This window comes from Myripristis murdjan, chromosome 12, assembly GCF_902150065.1.
Source record: "Myripristis murdjan chromosome 12, fMyrMur1.1, whole genome shotgun sequence".
NCBI classification, from domain to species: Eukaryota; Metazoa; Chordata; class Actinopteri; order Holocentriformes; family Holocentridae; genus Myripristis; species Myripristis murdjan.
The window spans coordinates 4,350,070-4,372,224 of record NC_043991.1 but is presented as its reverse complement, the minus strand read 5'-3'; the positions used below and the strand labels follow the sequence as shown (position 1 = coordinate 4,372,224).

At 42.2% G+C, this 22,155-nt stretch overlaps 2 protein-coding genes across 2 annotated transcripts in view; one reads left to right on the top strand and one right to left on the bottom strand.

Annotated features, from left to right (window-relative positions):
- Positions 1–8,379: 8,379 nt before the first annotated feature.
- The window catches only part of LOC115369351 (gastrula zinc finger protein XlCGF8.2DB-like), a 21,112-nt gene continuing 7,336 nt past the window's right edge, over positions 8,380–22,155 (bottom strand). Inside the window, exon 2 of the mRNA XM_030065942.1 lies at positions 8,380–9,947. Within this exon, the coding sequence (XP_029921802.1) occupies positions 8,590–9,726 (1,137 nt within the window). The 5' untranslated portion in view covers positions 9,727–9,947 and the 3' untranslated portion in view covers positions 8,380–8,589. The remainder of the gene's footprint in view (positions 9,948–22,155) is intronic.
- LOC115369348 (gastrula zinc finger protein XlCGF57.1-like) overlaps positions 17,364–22,155 on the top strand; it is a 20,185-nt gene continuing 15,393 nt past the window's right edge. The window contains exon 1 of the mRNA XM_030065939.1: positions 17,364–17,369. The gene's annotated coding sequence lies outside the window, so the exon portion shown is untranslated. The remainder of the gene's footprint in view (positions 17,370–22,155) is intronic.

Here is a 22,155-nt window from a genome sequence, read left to right as displayed (position 1 = left end):
TAACCAATAACATACGACTAATACTGGATATGATTGATTATAATGACTGTATATTGGATGATAGCCTTATCTTGTTTATTTATTTTTACAAAGCTTTCGACACTATAAGTCACCAGTTTATGACCAGGATTATTAAATTTTTTGGTTTTGGAGAAAGATTTCTGAAAGTGGTCAAAACCTTATATAAAGGATGCAATGGCTCAGTGAAGCTAACAAACGGAACAACCCCCAGATTTGATATCAGGCAGGGAATTAAACAAGGCTGTCCACTGAGTCCTCTTTTATTTCTGCTAGTTGCACAGGTTATGGCAGTTCATATTAAAAAGTATCCATTTCTAGGTGTTAGAGCCCTAGACAGAGAATTTAAATTATCTCAAATGGCAGATGACACAGCAATTTATAAACACAATTTATAAAAAACAAATATGAGGTGAACAAAGCCATTAAATGCATTGGAGAATTCTCTGTTGTATCGGACCTGAGGATGAACCTAAACAAATCTGTGCTATTTCCAATTAAAAAATGTGATCTACTAGAACTTGATAACATTCCTGTGAAAAACTCACTTACTTATTTAGGTGTTGTGATTGATAAAAATGTAAATAATCGCTGTAATCTTAATTATAATGCAGTAATTCAACAGGTAAGCAAAAAGTTTAATATGTGGCTGATGAGGGACCTCTCACTGAATGGGAGAGTTCTTCTCTCTAAGGCTGAGGGTATATCAAGGTCAGTTTATGTACACTATATTACCAAAAGTATTCGCTCACCCATTCAAATGATCAGAATCAGGTGTCCTAATCACTTGGCCTGGCCACAGGTGTATAAAATCAAGCACTCAGGCATGCAGACTGTGAAACAAGACATTTGTGAAAGAATGGGCCGCTCTCAGGAGCTCAGTGAATTCCAGCATGGAACTGTCATAGGATGCCACCTGTGCAACAAATCCAGTCGTGAAATTTCCTCGCTCCTAAATATTCCACAGTCAACTGTCAGCTCTATTATAACAAAATGGAAGCGTTTGGGAACAACAGCAACTCAGCCACCAAGTGGTAGGCCACGTAAAGTGACGGAGAGGGGTCAGCGGATGCTGAAGCGCATAGTGCAAAGAGGTCGCCGACTTTCTGCACAGTCAATTGCTACAGAGCTACAAACTTCATGTGACCTTCAGATTAGCCCAAGTACAGTACGCAGAGAGCTTCATGGAATGGGTTTCCATGGCCGAGCAGCTGCAGCCAAGCCACACATCACCAAGTGCAATGCAAAGCGTCGGATGCAATGGTGTAAAACACGCCGCCACTGGCCTCTAGAGCAGTGGAGACGCGTTCTCTGGAGTGATGAATCACGCTTTTCCATCTGGCAATCTGATGGACGAGTCTGGGTTTGGAGGTTGCCAGGAGAACGGTACATTTCAGACTGCATTGTGCCGACTGTGAAATTTGGTGGAGGAGGAATTATGGTGTGGGGTTGTTTTTCAGGAGCAGGGCTTGGCCCCTTAGTTCCAGTGAAAGGAACTTTGAATGCTTCAGGATACCAAAACATTTTGGACAATTCCATGCTCCCAACCTTGTGGGAACAGTTTGGAGCGGGCCCCTTCCTCTTCCAACATGACTGTGCACCAGTGCACAAAGCAAGGTCCATAAAGACATGGATGACAGAGTCTGGTGTGGATGAACTTGACTGGCCTGCACAGAGTCCTGACCTGAACCCGATAGAACACCTTTGGGATGAATTAGAGCGGAGACTGAGAGCCAGGCCTTCTCGACCAACATCAGTGTGTGACCTCACCAATGCGCTTTTGGAAGAATGGTCAAAAATTCCTATAAACACTCTCCTCAACCTTGTGGACAGTCTTCCCAGAAGAGTTGAAGCTGTAATAGCTGCAAAAGGTGGACCGACATCATACTGAACTCTATGGGTTAGGAATGGGATGGCACTTCAGTTCATAGTATGAGTAAAGGCAGGTGAGCGAATACTTTTGGTAATATAGTGTATCTTTAGCATTAGCAATGTCTCCTGCTATCTGCAAAAACTTAGATAAAATCCTGTTTAATTTTATTTGGAGAAATAAGTGCCACTACTTAAAGAAAGGAATTCTATGTAACCCCAAGAGTATAGGAGGAATGGATATACTGAGTTTCGAAATGTTGAATAATACTTTTAAAGTGAAATGGTTATCAAATGTGATCAAAGAGAATGACAACATCTAGAACACCTTCCCTAAACATGTATTTAATGGTGTTGGTGGGATTAAATTCTTACTGAAATGTAATTATAAAATTGAAAAGTTGCCTATCAAATTATCCAACTTCCACAAACAAGCTCTACTCACCTGGAAACTAATTTATAAACATAACTTTTCACCAACTAACCTTTACATCTGGAACAATGAGAGTATTCTGTACAAAAATAAGTCACCGTTTTATTGAAAATGGTTTGACCATGGTATTGTGTTAGTAAGTCAACTTCTCAATAATGAAGGACAACTGCTGCACTATGAAGAATTTCTCTCGAAGTTTCACCTACCAGTTTCACCAAAAGAGTATGCTATTGTTTTTGATGCTGTACCAAGGGTCATACTGCACCTCCTTAGAGGCTCAGGAGTCTCCAGCGAGGGCTCATTTAACAGTTCCGTTTTCATTGATGGGGTAGATATCACAAAGAAACAATGCTCCAATAAATACATCAGGAACTGCCTACAAATTATAACTCTGCCGCCAGGTCAGTCCTTCTGGAACTCTTTATATGGTGACATCAACTGGAACAAAGCGTGGTTCGTTGGTGAAAGGTTCTGTATTGGTAACAAAATAAAAGTGTCCTTCAAAATATTGCACAACATTTATCCAGCTAAGAAGACTCTGGAAATATTTAAAATTGATATGGACTTTCTTTGTGTTTTTTGTGGACGAGAAAATGAAACAATACAGCAATTTTTCTATAAATGTATGTCCTCTAAAATATTCTGGACTGACATTCAACACTTCATAAGAAGAACAGCCAGACAAACGATCACGCTACAGGAAAAGGACATTTTTATTTATTTATTTATTTATTTGAGAACAAGAAGATGGACAAAAACACAACATTCTTTATACAACTGGTACTGCTTATGGCCGAATTTCATATGCAAAAAAAAAAAAAAAAAAAAAAAAAAAATGGACAGAATCCAAACCCAGCCTGGAACACTTTACCCAAGAAATTCATCAATATGCAACAACAATAAAAGACATTAAAAATAAAAAAAGCCATGAAAACAAACTGTATTTTTGAGAAGCTCAACATAGCCCCATTATAAAAACGACTGTGGATAGTAGCTATGTACATTTCTAGCAATGTCTTCTGTTTCTGTTTGTCTTTTTTTTCTCTTTTATTCCTGTCTCTTATATTGTCTCAATCTTCTGTTTCCCCTGGTTTCTGTTGTATGTGTGGTAATTCATGTATATAATGTATCCCATAAGTGTTTTGTTTAAAGAAAAAAAAAAAAAAAACTCTTCGCTGCTCTCGATGCGAATGATATACGTCACCACCCGCACTGGTCAGTTGGAGCCAGCGATTCCTAGTCCTCTTATCAGACGGGAAACAATAGAAATTACAGCCGTTCCTGCTGGAATGTGGACAATCGGGAACAAAACACACCAGCATCTTGACTTGAATCTGGATGGTGAAGTTTTTTTGTTTTTTTTTTGGTTTATTTACACAAGTGCTGCATAACAGCCACGAAGACATTCAAAAAACAGAACAAACATACATACAACATTAAGCCTATAAACAACATTTGTGTTATCCAAAGCATAACGGCGGGGGGATCAGAAAATAATTGTTTTCTGTCCATTGAACACCATTCATTTTTTTTCGCCCCGAAAGGTCCCATGGGGGTCCACCGGAAGGGGCGGGACTTCGACACTCTATAGCCATTAACTTGCCTGTGATTGGCTGACCACATGCCACTCAGTGGAGAGGTGCTGATTCTCTCTTCTGATTGGCTGGTTGCTGCTGCACAGGGGACCACAAACAGGAAAAGCAGCCACACACACACTGTCTGCATTTGCACGTCAAACAGTTTATTTAGTAAACAGGCATTCATTACAGTAAATACTTTTCTGGAAATCTAATTCTCTCTTTATGAACACAACATATGTAACAAAATGTGTTGGGATGTGCTGCATCTCTAACATCAGCATTGACTCTGAAGCATCTCAATGCAAAATAAATACAAAAAAAAAAAAAAAAATCATCCATTTCAAAAAGCACTCCCATTTTGTTTTTATTTTAAGGCGGTAAATAGAGGCGGTAAATAAATAATAATATATAGTAATTCATATCTTAATAAAGATATTAGTAAAGATACACCTGGAGTACGGATGACACAGCAACAAACATCCTTTGGTGTGTTGAGACGCTCTCTGCAATCAGTGGGGGGAGTGTGTGTGTATGTGTGTGTGTGTGTGGGGGAGGGGGGGGGGGGGGGGGGGGGGGGGTGCAAGAGTGTCTGTAGACCTACACAGCAAATTTGAAATCGCTAATTCAACTCCCAGTTAAAATGAACACTGACCAAGTGTTTATATGGGAACCACTGGTCCAGAGTTAAATTAACACATTCAATAGTGTTGAGATTATCACTGCCACAGTCTTACTTAACAAACTCTGATGGTGTAAAACACTAACACCCAAATGGATCCATTTAAATGAATTAGAACAACAACAGTGTTACTTTAAACACTCTAACAGTGTACAGTATTGGCATTAATATAGATAAGTGTACATTAATTCACACTACAATAGTGTTACTCCAAACTCTTATAGTGTAACATGTTAACACCAATATGGGTAACTTTACATTAATTCACATTACAGTAGTGTTCCTGCAAAATCTTACAGTGTAACATTTGGACTCCAATGTGGATAAATTTACATTAACTAACACTCCAATGGTGTTACTTCACACTCTGATACTGTACAACTGTGACCAATGTAGATACATTTTAATTAATTGGCACTGCAGCAGTGTTGCTTCAAACCAAGTGTAAAATATTAACACCAGTTCACTTTAATCAACACTATGTTATTGACCGGTTATGTTATGACCAGCAACACTGATGTAAAATGTATACTTAACGAGTATTTACTGTGCTGCTGATACAGCATATGGACCACTGGTATTAACAGTTAAAATGTACATGAAATAATCACTCCAAAAATTACTATCAAAAATATTTATTTTGTTAGTGTTAGTTTCCATGACTGAAGAATGAATCTTGATTTCCCAAAACTGAATAAATACCAAACAAAACACAAAACTGCTTTGCTAGCTCAATCATGTTGTAGCGTAACTAGAATATCCGCTGGAAAAAAATATTTTTTTTCATGGACTGATAGTTACCCTTCTGCCGACTTCAGTCATTTTAATCTAAAAGGTGCCGTGACAGCGACTGACCAACACAGCTGATCTTTATCTACAACCAACCAAATATTAACAGTTATATTTAAAGATAGCTGGGGGTGGGGTGTCTCCAATTTAACGTCAGCTCCGATTAATGTGGCTAAGCAGCAAAAGTAATGACAGTAAGCAGTAACATTAAGGCTGAACAGAGTTATATAATCACCTTTTCAGGCTGTTATCAATTTACCTCTGAAATAAAGACGACAGTTTTCACAGATGTGTTGATTTATTAAATGTTCATTTCAATGTACAGATGCAAACAAATTGACAAATTTATTAAATCAATGGCCATTGGCCCAGGAAACTCATAAAGACAGAACAAATTAATAATGATTAATAGGCTAATTAATAACTGATAACATTAACACATTAATAACAAGAACAAAGTTATAGCCGCACATCTCTGTGGAAAATCTTACAGGTACTGTAATCTGACTCAGCCAGCGGGTACTGTCCGTGGTGCTGAATCTGCCTCTGCCAGCAGGTACTGTCCGTGGTGCTGAATCTGCCTCAGCCAGCAGGTACTGTCCGTGGTGCTGAATCTGCCTCAGCCAGCGGACACTGTCGGTGGTGCTGACTCCGCTGCAGCACTTTATTATAGAAATTAAAGCTCCATAAAATCTGGATCTTGTTTAGCTCTTCTTTCCTTACAGCTGAGAAATCAGCTGTTTGCCCAGTGTTTGTCAGGTAGTCTTGTAGACATTTGACGGCCCAAGACGTTGACCCGGCCGTACCGGCTTCATTTCCTGACCTCTCCAGCTGATCCAGCTCTTTCCCTTGTCACTCTCGCATATCTCTCCTTTTTCTCTTCTGTCATGTCTTCCTCGTTCAGCCATTTATCCAAACTTAAGTCGCCAAATAAATCAAAATTGACAACAAAACGGTCCATTATGGAGGCGAACAAAATTGACAGCAGCTATTGCTGCGGGTCTCAGTGAAATGTTTCGTGTTGCCATGGAAACCACACAGACTCGGGCAATAAGATATAGGCGGAGTAATATTTTCAGTGATTGATTCAGTATTTTTCATTTGAGCACGGCTAACCGTACTGTCATGCTCATTTGAGCACATTCTAAACATCTGATTGATCAATCAGACTGCTCGGAAAGATGTACGTGTTGTGTAATTTTTAAAAATGGCAAATTACGCTACAGCCACTACCACTACTTCTACTACTATTGCTACTACTAATATACTACTACTACTATGACTACTAAAACTACTACTACTACTACTACTACAATTACTTTGTAGTTTTTTGTTTCAGAATGTCACCCCGCTCCCCCTGCAGTGACCCTGGTACTCCGTCGTACAGAGGCCTGTGTGATCCACAGCAGCCACTTTAACTTCATTTCTTAAAATTCTTGGTTTTTGATAGATAGATAGATAGATAGATAGATAGATAGATAGATTTTATTGATCTCAAACTGGGAAATTCTTATTCTTGATTCTCCAAGAGGCGACAGCACCGATAAACGGGTGATGGCACAGACAGATGAGGCGCCGGGTGCCTCTCCACCTTCAGTTTGAGGCGAGAGTTTTGCAGCTCGTACTCGGCCAGTGTCTCCTCTGGCAGAGCCAGTGTCTCCTCGGCGGCTGCTGTTTGTCGCCGCATCACCTGCGATTTCAGCTCGCAGCGTTCAGACATCTTCACAAACTTGGTCCTCCACTTCCTGCCGTCTGCAAGAGATCTGACATTTTGCTGCTTTGACCCAAACAAAAATAGACTCAGAATTGAGTTTTTGTTTATTTTCTTCCTCGACTGATGATTCTGATTTTGAGAATGTTGTTCTTTAAAACCATTGTTGTCCAGTCGAGAAGTCTGCTGCAATGATGTGAGTTTATTGAAGTACACCGGCACACTGGTGAACTGACCGACGTAGAGATTATCTGGGGCGGTGAGCTATCCCAGAGCAATGTCAGAGGAAGACCTTTATACAGTGACTACAGACGGTATGTAAATAGGCAGAGAACAAAAGGTGAGGGAAGCTATTGTGACGCAGTGATCAGGTAGGATGCCACTCGGAATGGGAACAAAAGGCATGAAAAGTGTTTGTGTTCACGCCCACAGGATTAAAGGCCAGGGCCAGACCACAGGATGGTCCAGTCAATTAACAAGTCTGAATCAGTTTTTCCCAGGTCCCGCAGGATTTTAGCCCAAATTTGCTCGTCTGTTCGGCTCATTTCAACACCGACTGTTTTATCAACCTGACACAATACAATGGCGGTTCCACAAAGAAATTTTGTAAAGGATGCTGCTGTCTCCACATTGTCTGGACTAACGTCTACTCTGCGACCAGTTAGAGATTTTTTTGTCTCTGTCTTATCAAGACGATAACATTACCGGGCGTTGTAAAGTTTTTCATTGGTACCGTTGAAAACGTTATAGCCGTTAACTTGCCTGTGATTGGCCCGACCGTATGCTACTCAGAAAACAGTCAACCAATCAGTGGACGGGTGCTGATTCTCTCTTCAGATTGGCTAAATGAAGTGTGCTGCCACAGCTCCAGGAGAAAGGCAAGAGAGAGGAGCTGTGAAACTGTATTTAGCCGACCACAGGCACTCAAAACCACAGGTACATCTTGCAGGGAGATAAGCAGTTCCAATAAACCCTGGAAAAGTGGACAGCATGGGGCCTGTAATATGGAGTTGGTCCCTTTGCAGCAGCACAGCTTCCACTCCTTTGGGTGGCTTTCTATCATTTGTTGGAGTGTGTCTGTGGGAATTTGCATTTGTGAGATCAGACACTGATGTTGGACCAGAGGGCCCGGCTCGCAATCTGAGGGGTCGAGGCCGAGCCTAGGAGCCAACTTTGGTTGCTGCTGCATAGGAGACCACAGAAACACAGGGAAAGCAGCCACACACACACTGTCTGCATTTGCATGTCAAACAGTTTATTTAGTAAACAGGCATTAATTACAGTAAACACTTTGCTGGAACTCGAATTCTCTCTGTATGAACAAAACATATGTAACAAAATGTGTTGGGATGTGCTGCATCTCTAACATCAGCATTGACTCTGAAGCATCTCCTGCTGCTGCTCTCACTGACACACACGTGTTTGCTTACATCTGTATGATGCTCGATGAAGCTTCTCCCACACACACACACACACACACACACACACACACACACAGAGGACTGCATCTCTACAGGTTCTCTCCAGTGTGGATTCTCATGTGTCGATTGAGGGATCCTTTATGTGCAAACGCTGTACCACAGAGTGAGCAGACAAATGGTTTCTCTCCAGTGTGGGTTCTCATGTGTTTGTTGAGGGTTCCTTTCTCAGTAAACCCTTTACCACAGAGTGAGCAGACGAATGGTTTCTCTCCAGTGTGGTTTCTCATGTGTAGCTCGAGGTTTGCTTTCTTTGCAAACCCTTTACCACAGAGTGAGCAGACGAATGGTTTCTCTCCAGTGTGGATTCTCATGTGTAGCTCGAGGTTTCCTTTCTCTGCAAACGCTGTACCACAGAGTGAGCAGGGGAACGGTTTCTCTCCAGTGTGGATTCTCATGTGTCTGTTGAGGGTTCCTTTCTCTGCAAACGCTGTACCACAGAGTGAGCAGACGAATGGTTTCTCTCCAGTGTGGATTCTCATGTGTGAGTTGAGTTTTCCTTTCCTGGTAAACGGTTTACCACAGACTGAGCAGGGGAACAGTTTCTCTCCAGTGTGGGTTCTCATGTGTACCGCGAGGGTTCCTTTCTGTGCAAACCCTTTACCACAGAGTGAGCAGGGGAACGGTTTCTCTCCAGTGTGATTTCTCATGTGTTGCTTGAGGGTTCCTTTAAATGCAAATGCTGTACCACAGAGTGAGCAGACGAATGGTTTCTCTCCAGTGTGGATTATCATATGTGAGTTGAGTTTTCCTTTCTTGGTAAACTGTTTACCACAGACTGAGCAGGGGAACGGTTTCTCTCCAGTGTGGTTTCTCATGTGTACCTCGAGGTTTCCATTCTCTGCAAACGCTGTACCACAGAGTGAGCAGGGGAACGGTTTCTCTCCAGTGTGGATTCTCATGTGTCTGTTGAGTTTTCGTTTATTGGAATACTGTATACCACAGAGTAAGCAGGGGAATGTACTCTCTCCTGTGTTCGTGGTCTTGGAGCAGGAAGCTGGTTTCTCTCCCACATCAGGACTGTCATGACTGAGAGGGACTTCACTCAGTGGGTTTGAACGTGACTGAGCTTCTCTGGTCTCATCCCAGTCATCACTGTCCTCAGTCTCAGCCTCAGAGGAGGGTTCTGGGTTCCTGGCTCGTTCCTCTTCACCATCTTCTGCTTCCATCTGTCCAGTGGAGTGGTGGGCGTCTCTGTTCCACTCAACTTCCTCTTCATCATCCTCACTCTTCACAGGGACAGCGCTGAACAGCACCTTGGTGATATCCTGAAGCTGCTCTCCCTGCTGATTGGTCCAGAGTTCCTCCTGTTCCTCCTTAATGTGTGAGGACTCAAACTCCAGAGTGGGGGTCCACTGAAGCTGCTCAGGGGGAACCTCTTCTTTACACTCTACTGGAAAAAAAACACACAGACACACACAATTATGCTTGGAAGCTGACCCGAGCCTGTCAGCATCACTTCATGTCAGCATAATCCCTACTAAAGCTTTTGTAAAAAAAAAAAAAAAAAAAACAGATATGGTGACAATCAACACTTGGTTTTTTGTTTGTTTTGTAATTAGGTGAGAAACAGGTTGTTTCTTATTCTCAGCTAATTCCAGTTCCCTCCATGATTGCTGGGCAACCAAAGATCAGATGTCCCTTAACTTTCTCCACCTGAGCCCCTATAAAAACTTTGTTTATACATGGTCCTGATAACCTCACCACCTCACTTGATGAGTTTATTGGCTGACTTCACTCTAAGATCAAACCTGCCGCTGAGAATCTCGGTGTCATCTTTGACCAGTTCATGTCTTCATGTCTCGAAGCTCGCCCAGTGTTTTCTTTAAATGAGAAACATCACAAAAACAGCTTGTCTTCTAGAGACCTTAAACTTCTGATTCACACTTTGATTTAGTCCTGTCTACATTGCCATTTTAATTTTTTGTCTTAGTGACATTTTAGTCATTGCTGTCCTAAATAGTTTTAGTCTAGTCTTAGTCGATGAAAATTAAAGACTTTCGTCTCGTTTTGGTCATTAGTTTTAGTCATACATATATATATACATATATATATACACTACTCACAAAGAGTTAGGGATATTTGGGTTTCGGGTGAAATTTATGGAAAGTGGAAAAAGTTCACGCTACAGTGACATTATATCATGAAAGTAGGGCATTTAAGTAGAAGCATACACTGGTGATTTCCTCACCTCAAACAATTTCTTGAAACAAAAGCCAACAACAGTGGTGGATATACCACAACAAAAAATGTCAGTGCCAATAACTTGTCATGTGCCCTTGAGCATCAATTACAGCTTGACAACGATGTCTCATGCTGTTCACAAGTCGACTTATTGTCTGCTGAGGCATGGCATCCCACTCTTCTTGAAGGGCGGCCCTCAGGACATTGAGGTTCTGGGGTACAGAGCTCCGAGCCTCTACACGGCGACTCAGCTGATCCCATAGGTTTTCTATGGGATTCAGGTCTGAGAAAGTGCAGGCCACTCCATCTGAGGTACCCCAGTCTCCAGCAGCCGTTCCCTAATGATACAACCTCGATGAGCTGGAGCATCAAACACCTGATGTGAATTTTGCCATTAAACTCCTTGTTAGAGGAGCTGCTTTTTGATAAAGTTAAACACATATCCTCAGCTAGTGTGAGATGTGCCTGTGCCCGAGCTGAGCGCAGAGGGCTACTCCATGAAAGCAGCTAAAGAAAGCTGCGCTTACGTGATATAGCCTGGCCTGAATTAGCGTCAACTTTCACTAAAGCCTCAACCCGTTCCACTAACGTGATTCAGCCGTGTCAAGTCAACGCTAATTCTAGCCACGTTTGAACAAGCCTCAAGTGCGCGCGTTCACGGGGTACATAAGCAGCCCAGAACAGTTGAGTGTCGAAACGAAGATACAACTGTCTCAAAAGGAGGGGAAAAGGAGAGCCTCGACATTTTCAGTGGCGGAGCAGACACTGCTGATGGAACTATATGAAGAATATAGGGAAATCATCACAAACAGGGCCGGATTTTGGCATAGGCGGTATAGGCAATTGCCTAGGCTGCCATCTGCTGGTGGGGCGCCGCTAGCAGCCAGAGGGGTGCCAGAAGCGGGATTGTTGACAGGCGCAACACCGTCGGAAATCAATGGAAATCAAAAAACTGGAGAAGGAAGTAAGTATAAATTTAAACACAACAGAAAGCCATGGTTTGGACTGTATTTAATGCTTTCATTCTTTGTCTTCACAGCTTGAACAAAATTATGATGATTGATTTTTTTTTTTTTTTTTTTTGAATGGTTAATAAATGATTTCAAAACTGAGGCAAAATCTTTCTTAAATTATATATGTAAAAATCCAAATAAAAAGGGATCATTCCAAAACTGGGATGACCATGAATCCAATTGGGATTAACTGAAATATGTGTTCTTGTAAACATCCCTCACCTATGTCAACTAACCTATTGGCTTCAGGCAGAATAGAGGTGGATCATCGCAAATTGCGGATGGGAAATAAAATAAGACGTCTTTTTTTTTATTTAACCTCATGTTCTTTTTAACTCTTATGTTCAACACTTGTTGTTGGATTTGTTGTATGACTTGTGCTACATGAATAAAATTTGATTGAGTAATTGATCGTTTATTCGGTTGATTTCGGAGACTGACAGTGGTAACACATGATTTTCATTACGTTTATTTTTATTAAGTAAACACGTACATTCATGCTTGGTCACATTATGGGAAATAAGTCTTAACTTATATTTCCGAACACGAACATGGTGCTACATAATTAAATTTGAATTTAGTTTAATTGAATCAGGGCCAGCCCGTGGCATAGGCAGTATAGGCAAATGCTAAGGGCGCCATCTGCTGGAGGGGCGCCGCTAGTGGCCAGAGGGGCACCGGCTGTAGGCGGTGCCAACCCATTTTGAGCCAGGCCCACCCAATCAGAAGAAAATGTTTTTGGGATTAAAATGTTCATCCTATTGCCAGAGCTCAGAGCTCATGTGAAACTAGCTTCTCAGGCAATCAGCAGCTTTCTATCATACGTGAGTGCCCGACCCCAGCCTGCGTCATCAGCATGTGACCCAATGAAATGAATGAGTTAGGCTGTGTCCGAAATCACTCCCTAATCACTATATAGGGCACTATATAGTGATTACGCCTTTTTGTAGGGGTGTCCGAATGTTTAGTGATTATTAATGTTCACTATATAGTCCACTGGATGTATCCCACAATCCACCACAAAATGTAGTGGACATCCGATGGTCACTAACCAGGCAATATATCCCGTCATGCATTGCGGGACGGCGCCGAACAACGGGCAAAGTAGTGGTAGTAGTGTCCGAAACGGTCCGCTATTGAGTTCACTATATAGACCCCTACTACACTGAATTCCCTATATAGTGAGTAGGGAGTAGTGAGTGAGTGAGTGATTTCGGACACAGCCTTAGTTTACGCGCAAACGGTCCCTCCCAGACTCAGGAAGAAAGAAATATGTACAGGTAAAGAGAAAAAAGAGAGACGGAGAGGGAGTTTATTATGGCGAAACAGAGCAATAGCTTACTTGGCTTTTTCACCAAACGACACTGTGTTGAGCAGGAGGAAACTCCTGCGGCCATTCCACCACTTGATTTAAATGTTACGAGTGCGAGTGCTTGTTTACCGGTGAGCTCAGCCGGCCGGCCCCGCTCCCAAAGCAACGCTAGTCCTCCTACTCCTCCTCATTCATTCATTCCCTCACAGTCATGTCAGCAGGCCAAGCCACAGTAATAAAAATAACTGTGTGTGCGTTTTATCCGTTGTTTATTAAACGGATGTTTCCCATCCTTAAATGTGATTGGCTGAGCCGCGTTCCATGCCGTTGTAAAATCAGTGTAACCCACTGGTAGACCGCAGTACTAAATATCCCTGCGCCAGTGTAAATGGACATAGTGTTGCCTAGCAACCAACTACTCTGCGCTCCACTTCCTGGTTAGGTCACATTTGTTTCAAGACTTTTGTAAAGAAAATGTCAGACTTTGTAGTGAATTTTGATTTGCTGGGTGGCCTGAGCCCGGATGAGTGGTTGGAGGAGGTGCTTGGTGTCTGTTAAAAAACGCTGAATTCACCACCAGCAACAATGTTTTCGCCGGTGAGGTAAAGAAACTCTGCCGAGAAGGACGTGACAAATCTTCCCACCACCAAGCCATAACCGAGGCAGACTGCCAGAAGATGAAGCACTTTCAGGCACGAAGTTCAAACACACCTTGGGGGCTTGTCTGTAAAGTCTGGTTTGACGTGCAGCTTCATGGGATGCAGGGCGAACGAGGGCAACCGCAAATTAAAGCCTGACTCATTCAGCATTCGCCACGACGAAAATGGCCTAAAATATGTCGCCCTGAATGCACAAAAAATCACAAAGATGATGCCGAAAAAAACATAGAAAGTCTGCGGGGATTCATATATGAGCAGCCGGGTAACCCACTGTGTCCGGTGGCCTCCCCGGAGAAATAGCCTACCTCTCCCTGCTGCCTCCTGATCCACCTGCCTTTTATCTCCACCCAAAGCAGACACAGTGTGACAGCGCCGATGTATGATAAATTAACAGTATACTTTTATTATTATTGTTATTGTTACAGTCGACGTTAGGCATACGTCTGCGCAAAAACGCACCTGTCGCAAAACGCACGCCACCGTCCCTGCAAAGAGGAGTCCAAACATAATTGAACACAATTTTAACAGTTACACTATTAATGGAAATATCTAATTCAGCATTAACGAGCCCAAATAGCCTGATGTGACGTGATGATGGCGCTAGATGAAAAAGCAATCTTAGCGTCTGTGTTGCTTGCCAACCGTTCTGTCCACTCTATCTTGCTTGGTGGAAGAATGAATAGTTCTCAATTTTTCTTCTGTGTTTATTTTATGGGCTATTTTGGGGTAACCGTTTTATAAAAGCAATAAGCTCCTTGAAGCCGTGAGTTACAGTGATTTTACAACTCCGCTGCGCTTCGTGCCTTAGATAAGAACGCCACTCAGCCGTTGTAAAATCATGTAACCCACGGCTTCAAGGGGCTTATTGCTTAAATAATGTTGCACTTTCTGTTCGATCTGAGTATGTTGTCACAGTGTAGCTTGGTTGGTTATGGAGAGAGAGACAAAACCTCCAAAGATATATTTCCGTTTACAGTTTTGTGCAGTCAATAAGAGAGAGAAATGAAATCTGCTGAGTTATAGGTGTTTGTCCAGTTCAGCACTGAGGTGAGGACAGCGACACTTTAGCCACTCAGGTGCAGACACAGCTGCTGTAATGCAGGTGGCAGTGCAGAGCGGTTTTGTCGGCGTCGGGAGGGGGGCTGGGGGGGTGCGGGTGTTAGGCGCAAGGGAGCAAAGGAGTAATTTCTCTTAGGGCGCCAACATAGGCAGGGCCTATGTTGGGCCTAGTCTATTTCCTAGTCTGGGCCTAGTCTATTTCCGTCCGTCTGACATTCTTTAACATGCAGCTGAGCTAAGCTTGACCATAAGCCTGCCACAGAGCAGGCTAGTTCTGATGACTAAGTTGCCATGGTTACTGAGCTGCAACTCATATAAGCCACTTTGATGGAACAGAACTCTCACTTAAATTAGCGAGGCTTATCGAAATTAGCCAGGTTATCCCATTAGCCAGCTTGATGGAATAGGCCCCTGGTTTACCTGTGGAAGCCCGCGCGGTGGCCAAAACAAACATACACACGAACCGGCAGAAACCCATGGCGGCTCACGCTGCTCCTCCAACACACCTGGGCCAGGTGATGGGAAATTAATTGATCAGCTTCCACACGGACCATTGTGATTGGATAATGAACATCCGGTGCTGACAGAAGAAAACATCAACAACAGTCTGCGCTATACATGGAGATTTTAGCCTATTTGACGCACTTGAGCACACCACAGGACGGTGATCCACGCGAGACACAGCTGCTGTGAGAGATGCATAAAAATGAACAAATACATACACTACTCACAAAAAGTTAGGGATATTCGGCTTTCGGGTGAAATTTCAGGATGAACCTAAAATGCATTATAACCTTTACAGGTGAACTTAATGTGACCTTCTGTAAACTTTTGAATGCACATGTCCAACTATTCAATGTTTCAGTACTTTTTGCACAAGTTGCTGTTCTCTAACAAGGAGTTTAACGGCAAAATTCACATCAGGTGTTTGATGCTCCAGCTCATCGAGGTCGTATCATTAGGGAATGGCTGCTGGAGACTGGGGTACCTCAGATGGAGTGGCCTGCACTTTCTCAGACCTGAATCCCATAGAAAACCTATGGGATCAGCTGAGTCGCCGTGTAGAGGCTCGGAGCTCTGTACCCCAGAACCTCAATGTCCTGAGGGCCGCCCTTCAAGAAGAGTGGGATGCCATGCCTCAGCAGACAATAAGTCGACTTGTGAACAGCATGAGACATCGTTGTCAAGCTGTAATTGATGCTCAAGGGCACATGACAAGTTATTGACAATGACATTTTTTGTTGTGGTATACCCACCACTGTTGTTGGCTTTTGTTTCAAGAAACTGTTTGAGATGAGGAAATCACCAGTGCATGCTTCTACTTAAATGCCCTACTTTCATGATATAATATCACTGTAGGGTAAACTTTTTACATTTTCCGTAAATTTCACCCAAAAGCCAAATATCCCTAATTTTTTGTGAGTAGTGTATTTAAAAATTAAAAAAAAAAAAAAAAAATACAAAATTAGTTCATCTCTTAGTTTCGACATGTTCCTTTAATTATGATCACGGTCTGGCCGTTATTAACTCCTGTTATGTTCAAATTACTAACATCTTTTATGTTTGGGGTCAGTTTGACCCCAGCCAACATATTTTTTTTGCTTCATATTTAATGACTTTTCCTAATTTAATGGGTAGGCTACTATCGGGTAAACATGAAATTCACATGAGGATGTTTTCAATGTCCTCTACACACTTTGTAGCATCGGTTATAAATAACAAAAATTACTTGGAAATAATATAAAGCCATTAAAACACCAAAAACAGATTTCTTTACAATTTTAGGTCAATCAGTGAGATTTTATGGTGATTTGCATGTTTTTCCATAGTCGCGCAATGGGAATTCTGGATGTAGGCCTATAAGTGGGGGTGGGAGTTATATGTTTTATTTAAAGGGCTATTTAGGTCATCAACAAAGACACATAAAGTACCTGACACATAAACTTTGGTAACAATTTTAATTATAATAATTTTGTGGAGGTTTAAACTGCTGGGGTCAAATTGACCCCAAACATAGAAGATGTTAGTAATTTGAACATAACAGGAGGGTTAATAACGGCCAGACCTTGATCATAATTAAAGGAACATGTCGAAAATACATTTTCCTGTGAACACGATCCATGTCAGAACCAGAATCAGAATCAGAAATACTTCATTAAGTCCCAAGGGGTGTGTGTGTGTGTGTGTGTGTGTTATAATTTGGCCATCCTGTCTCCAAAGACGGAGGATTTTAAGCGCCCATCACAAATGCTATAAAAATTATCTGTATGTATCTGTGTATACATACGATAGTTTTTGTTCCCTCTATTTTACAGCCTGCCATTGGTTATGAAATAACTGTGCTACAATGGCAGCAGCAGCAGTGTGTCTGGTGGTAAACAGTAAAATACACGTTGGCTGTGTCTGTGCGTGTTGGCGAGGCACCAGCGGCAGCCAAAACGACAGTTTGGAGCAGTGGCGTAATTTCACTTTTTTTCAAAAGTGAAATATCAAAAGGGCCCCCTGTCAAATTGTTAACCCAGACCTCAGAGGTAATAAAAACCCGTTTGGGAAAAACGATGTGCGCAAAGACGCACAGTGGAGAGGTGCGCCTTTTTCAATTATTGCCCTACAAGAAAGAGCACTGCATTCATTTCAGGTTGTGTGCGCATGATACATTTATAGATTAGCAAAACGATTTTCAGCAACTTCATCCTGCATGGCTGGTAGCCTACAAGTATTATAGGAGCTTCATACCTGTTAAATCTGTCAATGACCGTCAGCGTCAATCTGTTCTGATTTGCATTTCTTATTCATTTTACATGCATATAATTACAGAATAAACACAGCACTTTGCTATAAAAGCAATTTTATTTGGATTACAACAAATTACAACATAAACAACATCTAGGCCTACAAAGTGCAATGTTTGTAAAACATTTTTCAATAAAAAAATACATTGGGAAACACAAGCTGCAACACGCCATAAAAACACTTACTTAACAACTAAATAATACACTTTTTAACAAGGTCATTCGGCTGTAGGCCTACTTCTGTTCTCAGCAGGCAGTCTCTCCTATTAGGCCAATATTTGGTTACGCTTCACATTAACTGCATAAATGAACGCATTCATAACACATCCATATGCCTTAGTTTCCATGACTCAAGAATGAATCTTGATTTCCCGAAACTGAATAAATACCAAACATAACACAAAACTGCTTTGCTAGCTTAATCATGTTGTAACTTGAATATCCACTTGATTTTAAATGTAACAATTGCCGTGACGACGACTCATCAGCACATCTGATCTTTATCTACAATCAAACAAATATTAATAGTTATATTTAAATACAGGCTACTGCTTTCCAGTTTCGGCAAACATCTGTCTTTTCATAAACTCACCGGCAGATGTTTTATGTCAGCTGGGGGTGAGTCTCCAATTTAACGTCAGCTCCGATTAATGTGGCTAAGCAGCAAAAGTATTTTTTCATTTCATTTCATATACTTTATTGTCCCCGCAGGGAAATTTGTCGTGGACTCTCTGATGGTCCTGCAGTTAACAATACAAAAGACAGCAGCCTTGTAACGACAGTAAGCAGTAACATTAAGGCTGAACAGAGTTATATAATCACCTTTTCAGGCTGTTATCAATTTACCTCTGAAATAAAGACGACAGTTTTCACAGATGTGTTGATTTATTAAATGTTCATTTCAATGTACAGATGCAAACAAATTGACAAATTTATTAAATCAATGGCCATTGGCTCAGGAAACTCATAAAGACTGGACAAATTAATAACGATTAATAGGTTAATTAATTACTGATAACATTAACACATTAATAACAAGAACAAAGTTATAGCCGCACATCTCTGAGGAAAATCTTACAAGTACTGTCCGTGGTGCTGAATCTGCCTCAGCCAGCGGGTACTGTCCATGGTGCTGAATCTGCCTCTGCCAGCAGGTACTGTCCGTGGTGCTGAATCTGCCTCAGCCAGCGGGTACTGTCCGTGGTGCTGAATCTGCCTCAGCCAGCGGGCACTGTCCGTGGTGCTGAATCTGCCTCAGCCAGCGGGTACTGTCCGTGGTGCTGACTCCGCTGCAGCACTTTCTTATAGAAATTAAAGCTTCATAAAATTCACGGAGGATCTTGTTTAGCTCTTCTTTACTCACAGCCAAGAAATCAGTTGTTTGCCCAGTGTTTGACAGGTAATCTTGTAGACATTTGACAGCCCAAGACGTTGACCCGGCCGTACCGGCTTCCTTTCCTGACTCTCCAGCTGATCCAGCTCTTCACTCGTCACTCTCCTGTATCTCTCCTTTTTCTCTTCTGTCTTGTCTTCCTCGTTCAGCCATTTAGCCTATCTAACCTTAGGTCGTCAAATAAATCAAAATTGACAACAAAACGGTCCATTATGCAGGCGAACAAAGTTGACAGCAGCTATTGCTGCGGGTTTCGGTGAAACGTTTTGTGTTGCCATGGAAACCACACAGACTCGGGCAATAAGATATACGCGGAGTAATATTTTCAGTGATTGATTCGTATTTTTCATTTGAGCACGGCTAACTGTACTGTCATGCTCATTTGAGCACATTCTAAACGTCTGATTGATCAATCAGATTGCTCGGTCGGATCTACGTGTTGTGTAATTTTTAAAAATCTCATGTACCCCATGGAGTTCCTTCAAGTACCACCAGGGGTACGCGTACCCCCATTTGAGAAACACTGAGATAGACTGTCACGAGCTAGCTAGAAATTACTTTGCCGTGAGTGACCGCGTGCGTTGCGTTCTGGTTCTGACTCGTTCGTTCGAGCTTGGCCTTTAGAACTCTCAGATGTAACAAACCAACCACACAACCAGGCGACGGTAGCCTGCAAGGTTTTGATACGTCGATCATGAATCATTTTTTACAGCATCTATTATTTAGATAAGACAAAAATGAAGTCAAAAATATTAACGGTAAATGGTGAAATTATTATTTTTTTTTTTTCCAGCAAGGGCCCTGGGGCCCCTCCAGGTCAGGCAAAGGGGCCCACAGGTCAAAAAACCCATGGGCCTATGGCAAATTACGCTACAGCCACCACCACTACTGCTACTACTATTGCTACTACTAATATACTACTACTACTATGACTACTAAAACTACTACTACTACAATTACTGCTACTACTGTAACCACTACTATTACAACTATTACTACTACTACATCTACTAATATACTACTACCACTATTACTATTACTTCTGTTAGTAGTACTAGTAGTAGTTGTCTAGAAAATTCAGAGTTTTTTGTTTCAGAATGTCACCCCACTCCCCCAGCAGTGACCCTGGTACTCCGTCGTACAGAGGCCTGTGTGATCCACAGCAGCCACTTTAACTTCATTTCTTAAAATTCTTGGTTTTTGATAGATAGATTTATTTTATTGATCCCGAACTGGGAAATTCTTATTCTTGATTCTCTAAGAGGCGACAGCACCGATAAACGGATGAAGGCACAGACAGACAAGGCGCCAGGTTGTGTGGTAAAATACGGAAATTGCTATTAATGGCTGTCTGTCAGCAAATATGATGATAAATCATTTGCATTCAGAATAAACGATTTGTTTTTAAAATGATCTGAAAGTTGTGGCTGAACAGACCCGCTAACATGATATTAGCCTGTGAAGTTAGTCATTTAGAGTTGTTATTATCATGCATTGATATTGATATCATTAGTTGTTATTATCATGCATTGATATTTATATCATTATCTCACAGATGCTGCAGATTGTCTCTGTGTTTTCTTTTGAATCTTAAATGGCGGTTAGCCTCGCCTGTCAGGGTCCAGGTGAGTCGGTGATGTGAAAATGGCGTTTAAAAGTTACGAACCTCTCTGCAGTGGCACCTCCTGCAGCAAGATGGCGTCCAGGAGCCTCTGCTGCCTCTCCACCTTTTGCAGCTCGTACTCGGCCAGCGTCTCCTCCGGCAGATCCAGCGTCTCCTCGGCGGTTGCAGTTTGTCGCCGCATCACCTGCGATCTCAGCTCGCAGAGTTCAGACATCTTCACAAACTTGGTCCTCCACTTCCTGCCGTCTGCAAGAGATCCGACGTTTCGCTGCTTTGACCCAAAGAAAAACAGACTCAGAAATGAGTTTTTGTTTATTTTCTTCCTCGGCTGATGATTCCGATTCTGAAAATGTTGTTCTTTAAAACCATTGTAGTCCAGTCTAAGTCTGCTGCAATGATGTGAGTTAATTGAAGTACACCGGCACACTGGTGAACTGACCGAAGCAGGAAGGCCTTTATACAGTGACTACAGACGGTATGTAAATAGGCAGAGAACAAAAGGTGGGGGAAGCTATTGTGACGCAGTGATCAGGTTGGATGCCATTCGGAACGGGAACAAAAGGTATGAAAAGTGTTTGCGTTCACGCCCACAGGATTAAAGGCCAGGGCCAGACGACAGGATGGTCCAGTCAATTCGCAAGTCTGAATCAATCAGGAAGTCTGAAAAAATGCAGAATTCCAGCGGCATGGAGTGAGTGCGTCTCCGACGCTCCCCTCTTAAAGACATTTAATTTGACTGATCTAAGTCATTGACACAATACAAAGTAATAATCTGAACTCTCAAAAAGACATTGTATCCTGAAGCGCAGAATGTCGGCGAAAGATCGGAATTTACGAAGCAACTCTGTTATGAACTCCTCAGTCACAGATCGCACTGAGCTCACCTCGATTATACGAGAGGTTATTCGAGAGGAGATTGTCACGGCGTTTGATGTAAAACTGCAGCCGATAAAGGAGTCAATTGACTCTCTACAAGAGACAATGAAAGAAACATCTTCAAAGTTATGAGCGGTGGAAGAGGCAGTTACAGACAATGACCGACGGTTGATTGATGTGGAGAAAAAATGTGCCAATCTACTCTCAGAAAACATCACACTGCGAGAGAAAATTCAACAAATTGAAGACCACAGCCGTAAATTTAATATCATTACTGGGATTCCTAGCGGTGTTGAGAGGGGACAGCCAACTGCCTTCATGAACAACTTTTTGAGGGAAATGTTTGGTGCCGACAAACTCGGGCAGCAGCCATGTGTGAATATTGTGCACCGCACCGGACCCCAATCAACTGGCTCAAGATGTATGATTGCCAGGCTGTTTAGCCTGGAAACCAAGAGAACTATTATTCGACTTGCCGGGGAAGCAGCTGGGAGTTTGAAATTCCAGGGGACGAAAATACATATCTTCCCGGATTTTTCGGCCGACCTGTTGAAGAGGAGAGCAGCCTTCAAAGATGTCAAAAACCAGCTGAGAGCAGCGGGAGTAAAGCACGGCATCCTGCATCCATGTAAACTGATAATCACCCACCAAAACATCAAAAGTCGACTAATCGGGGGGCAGCGGGA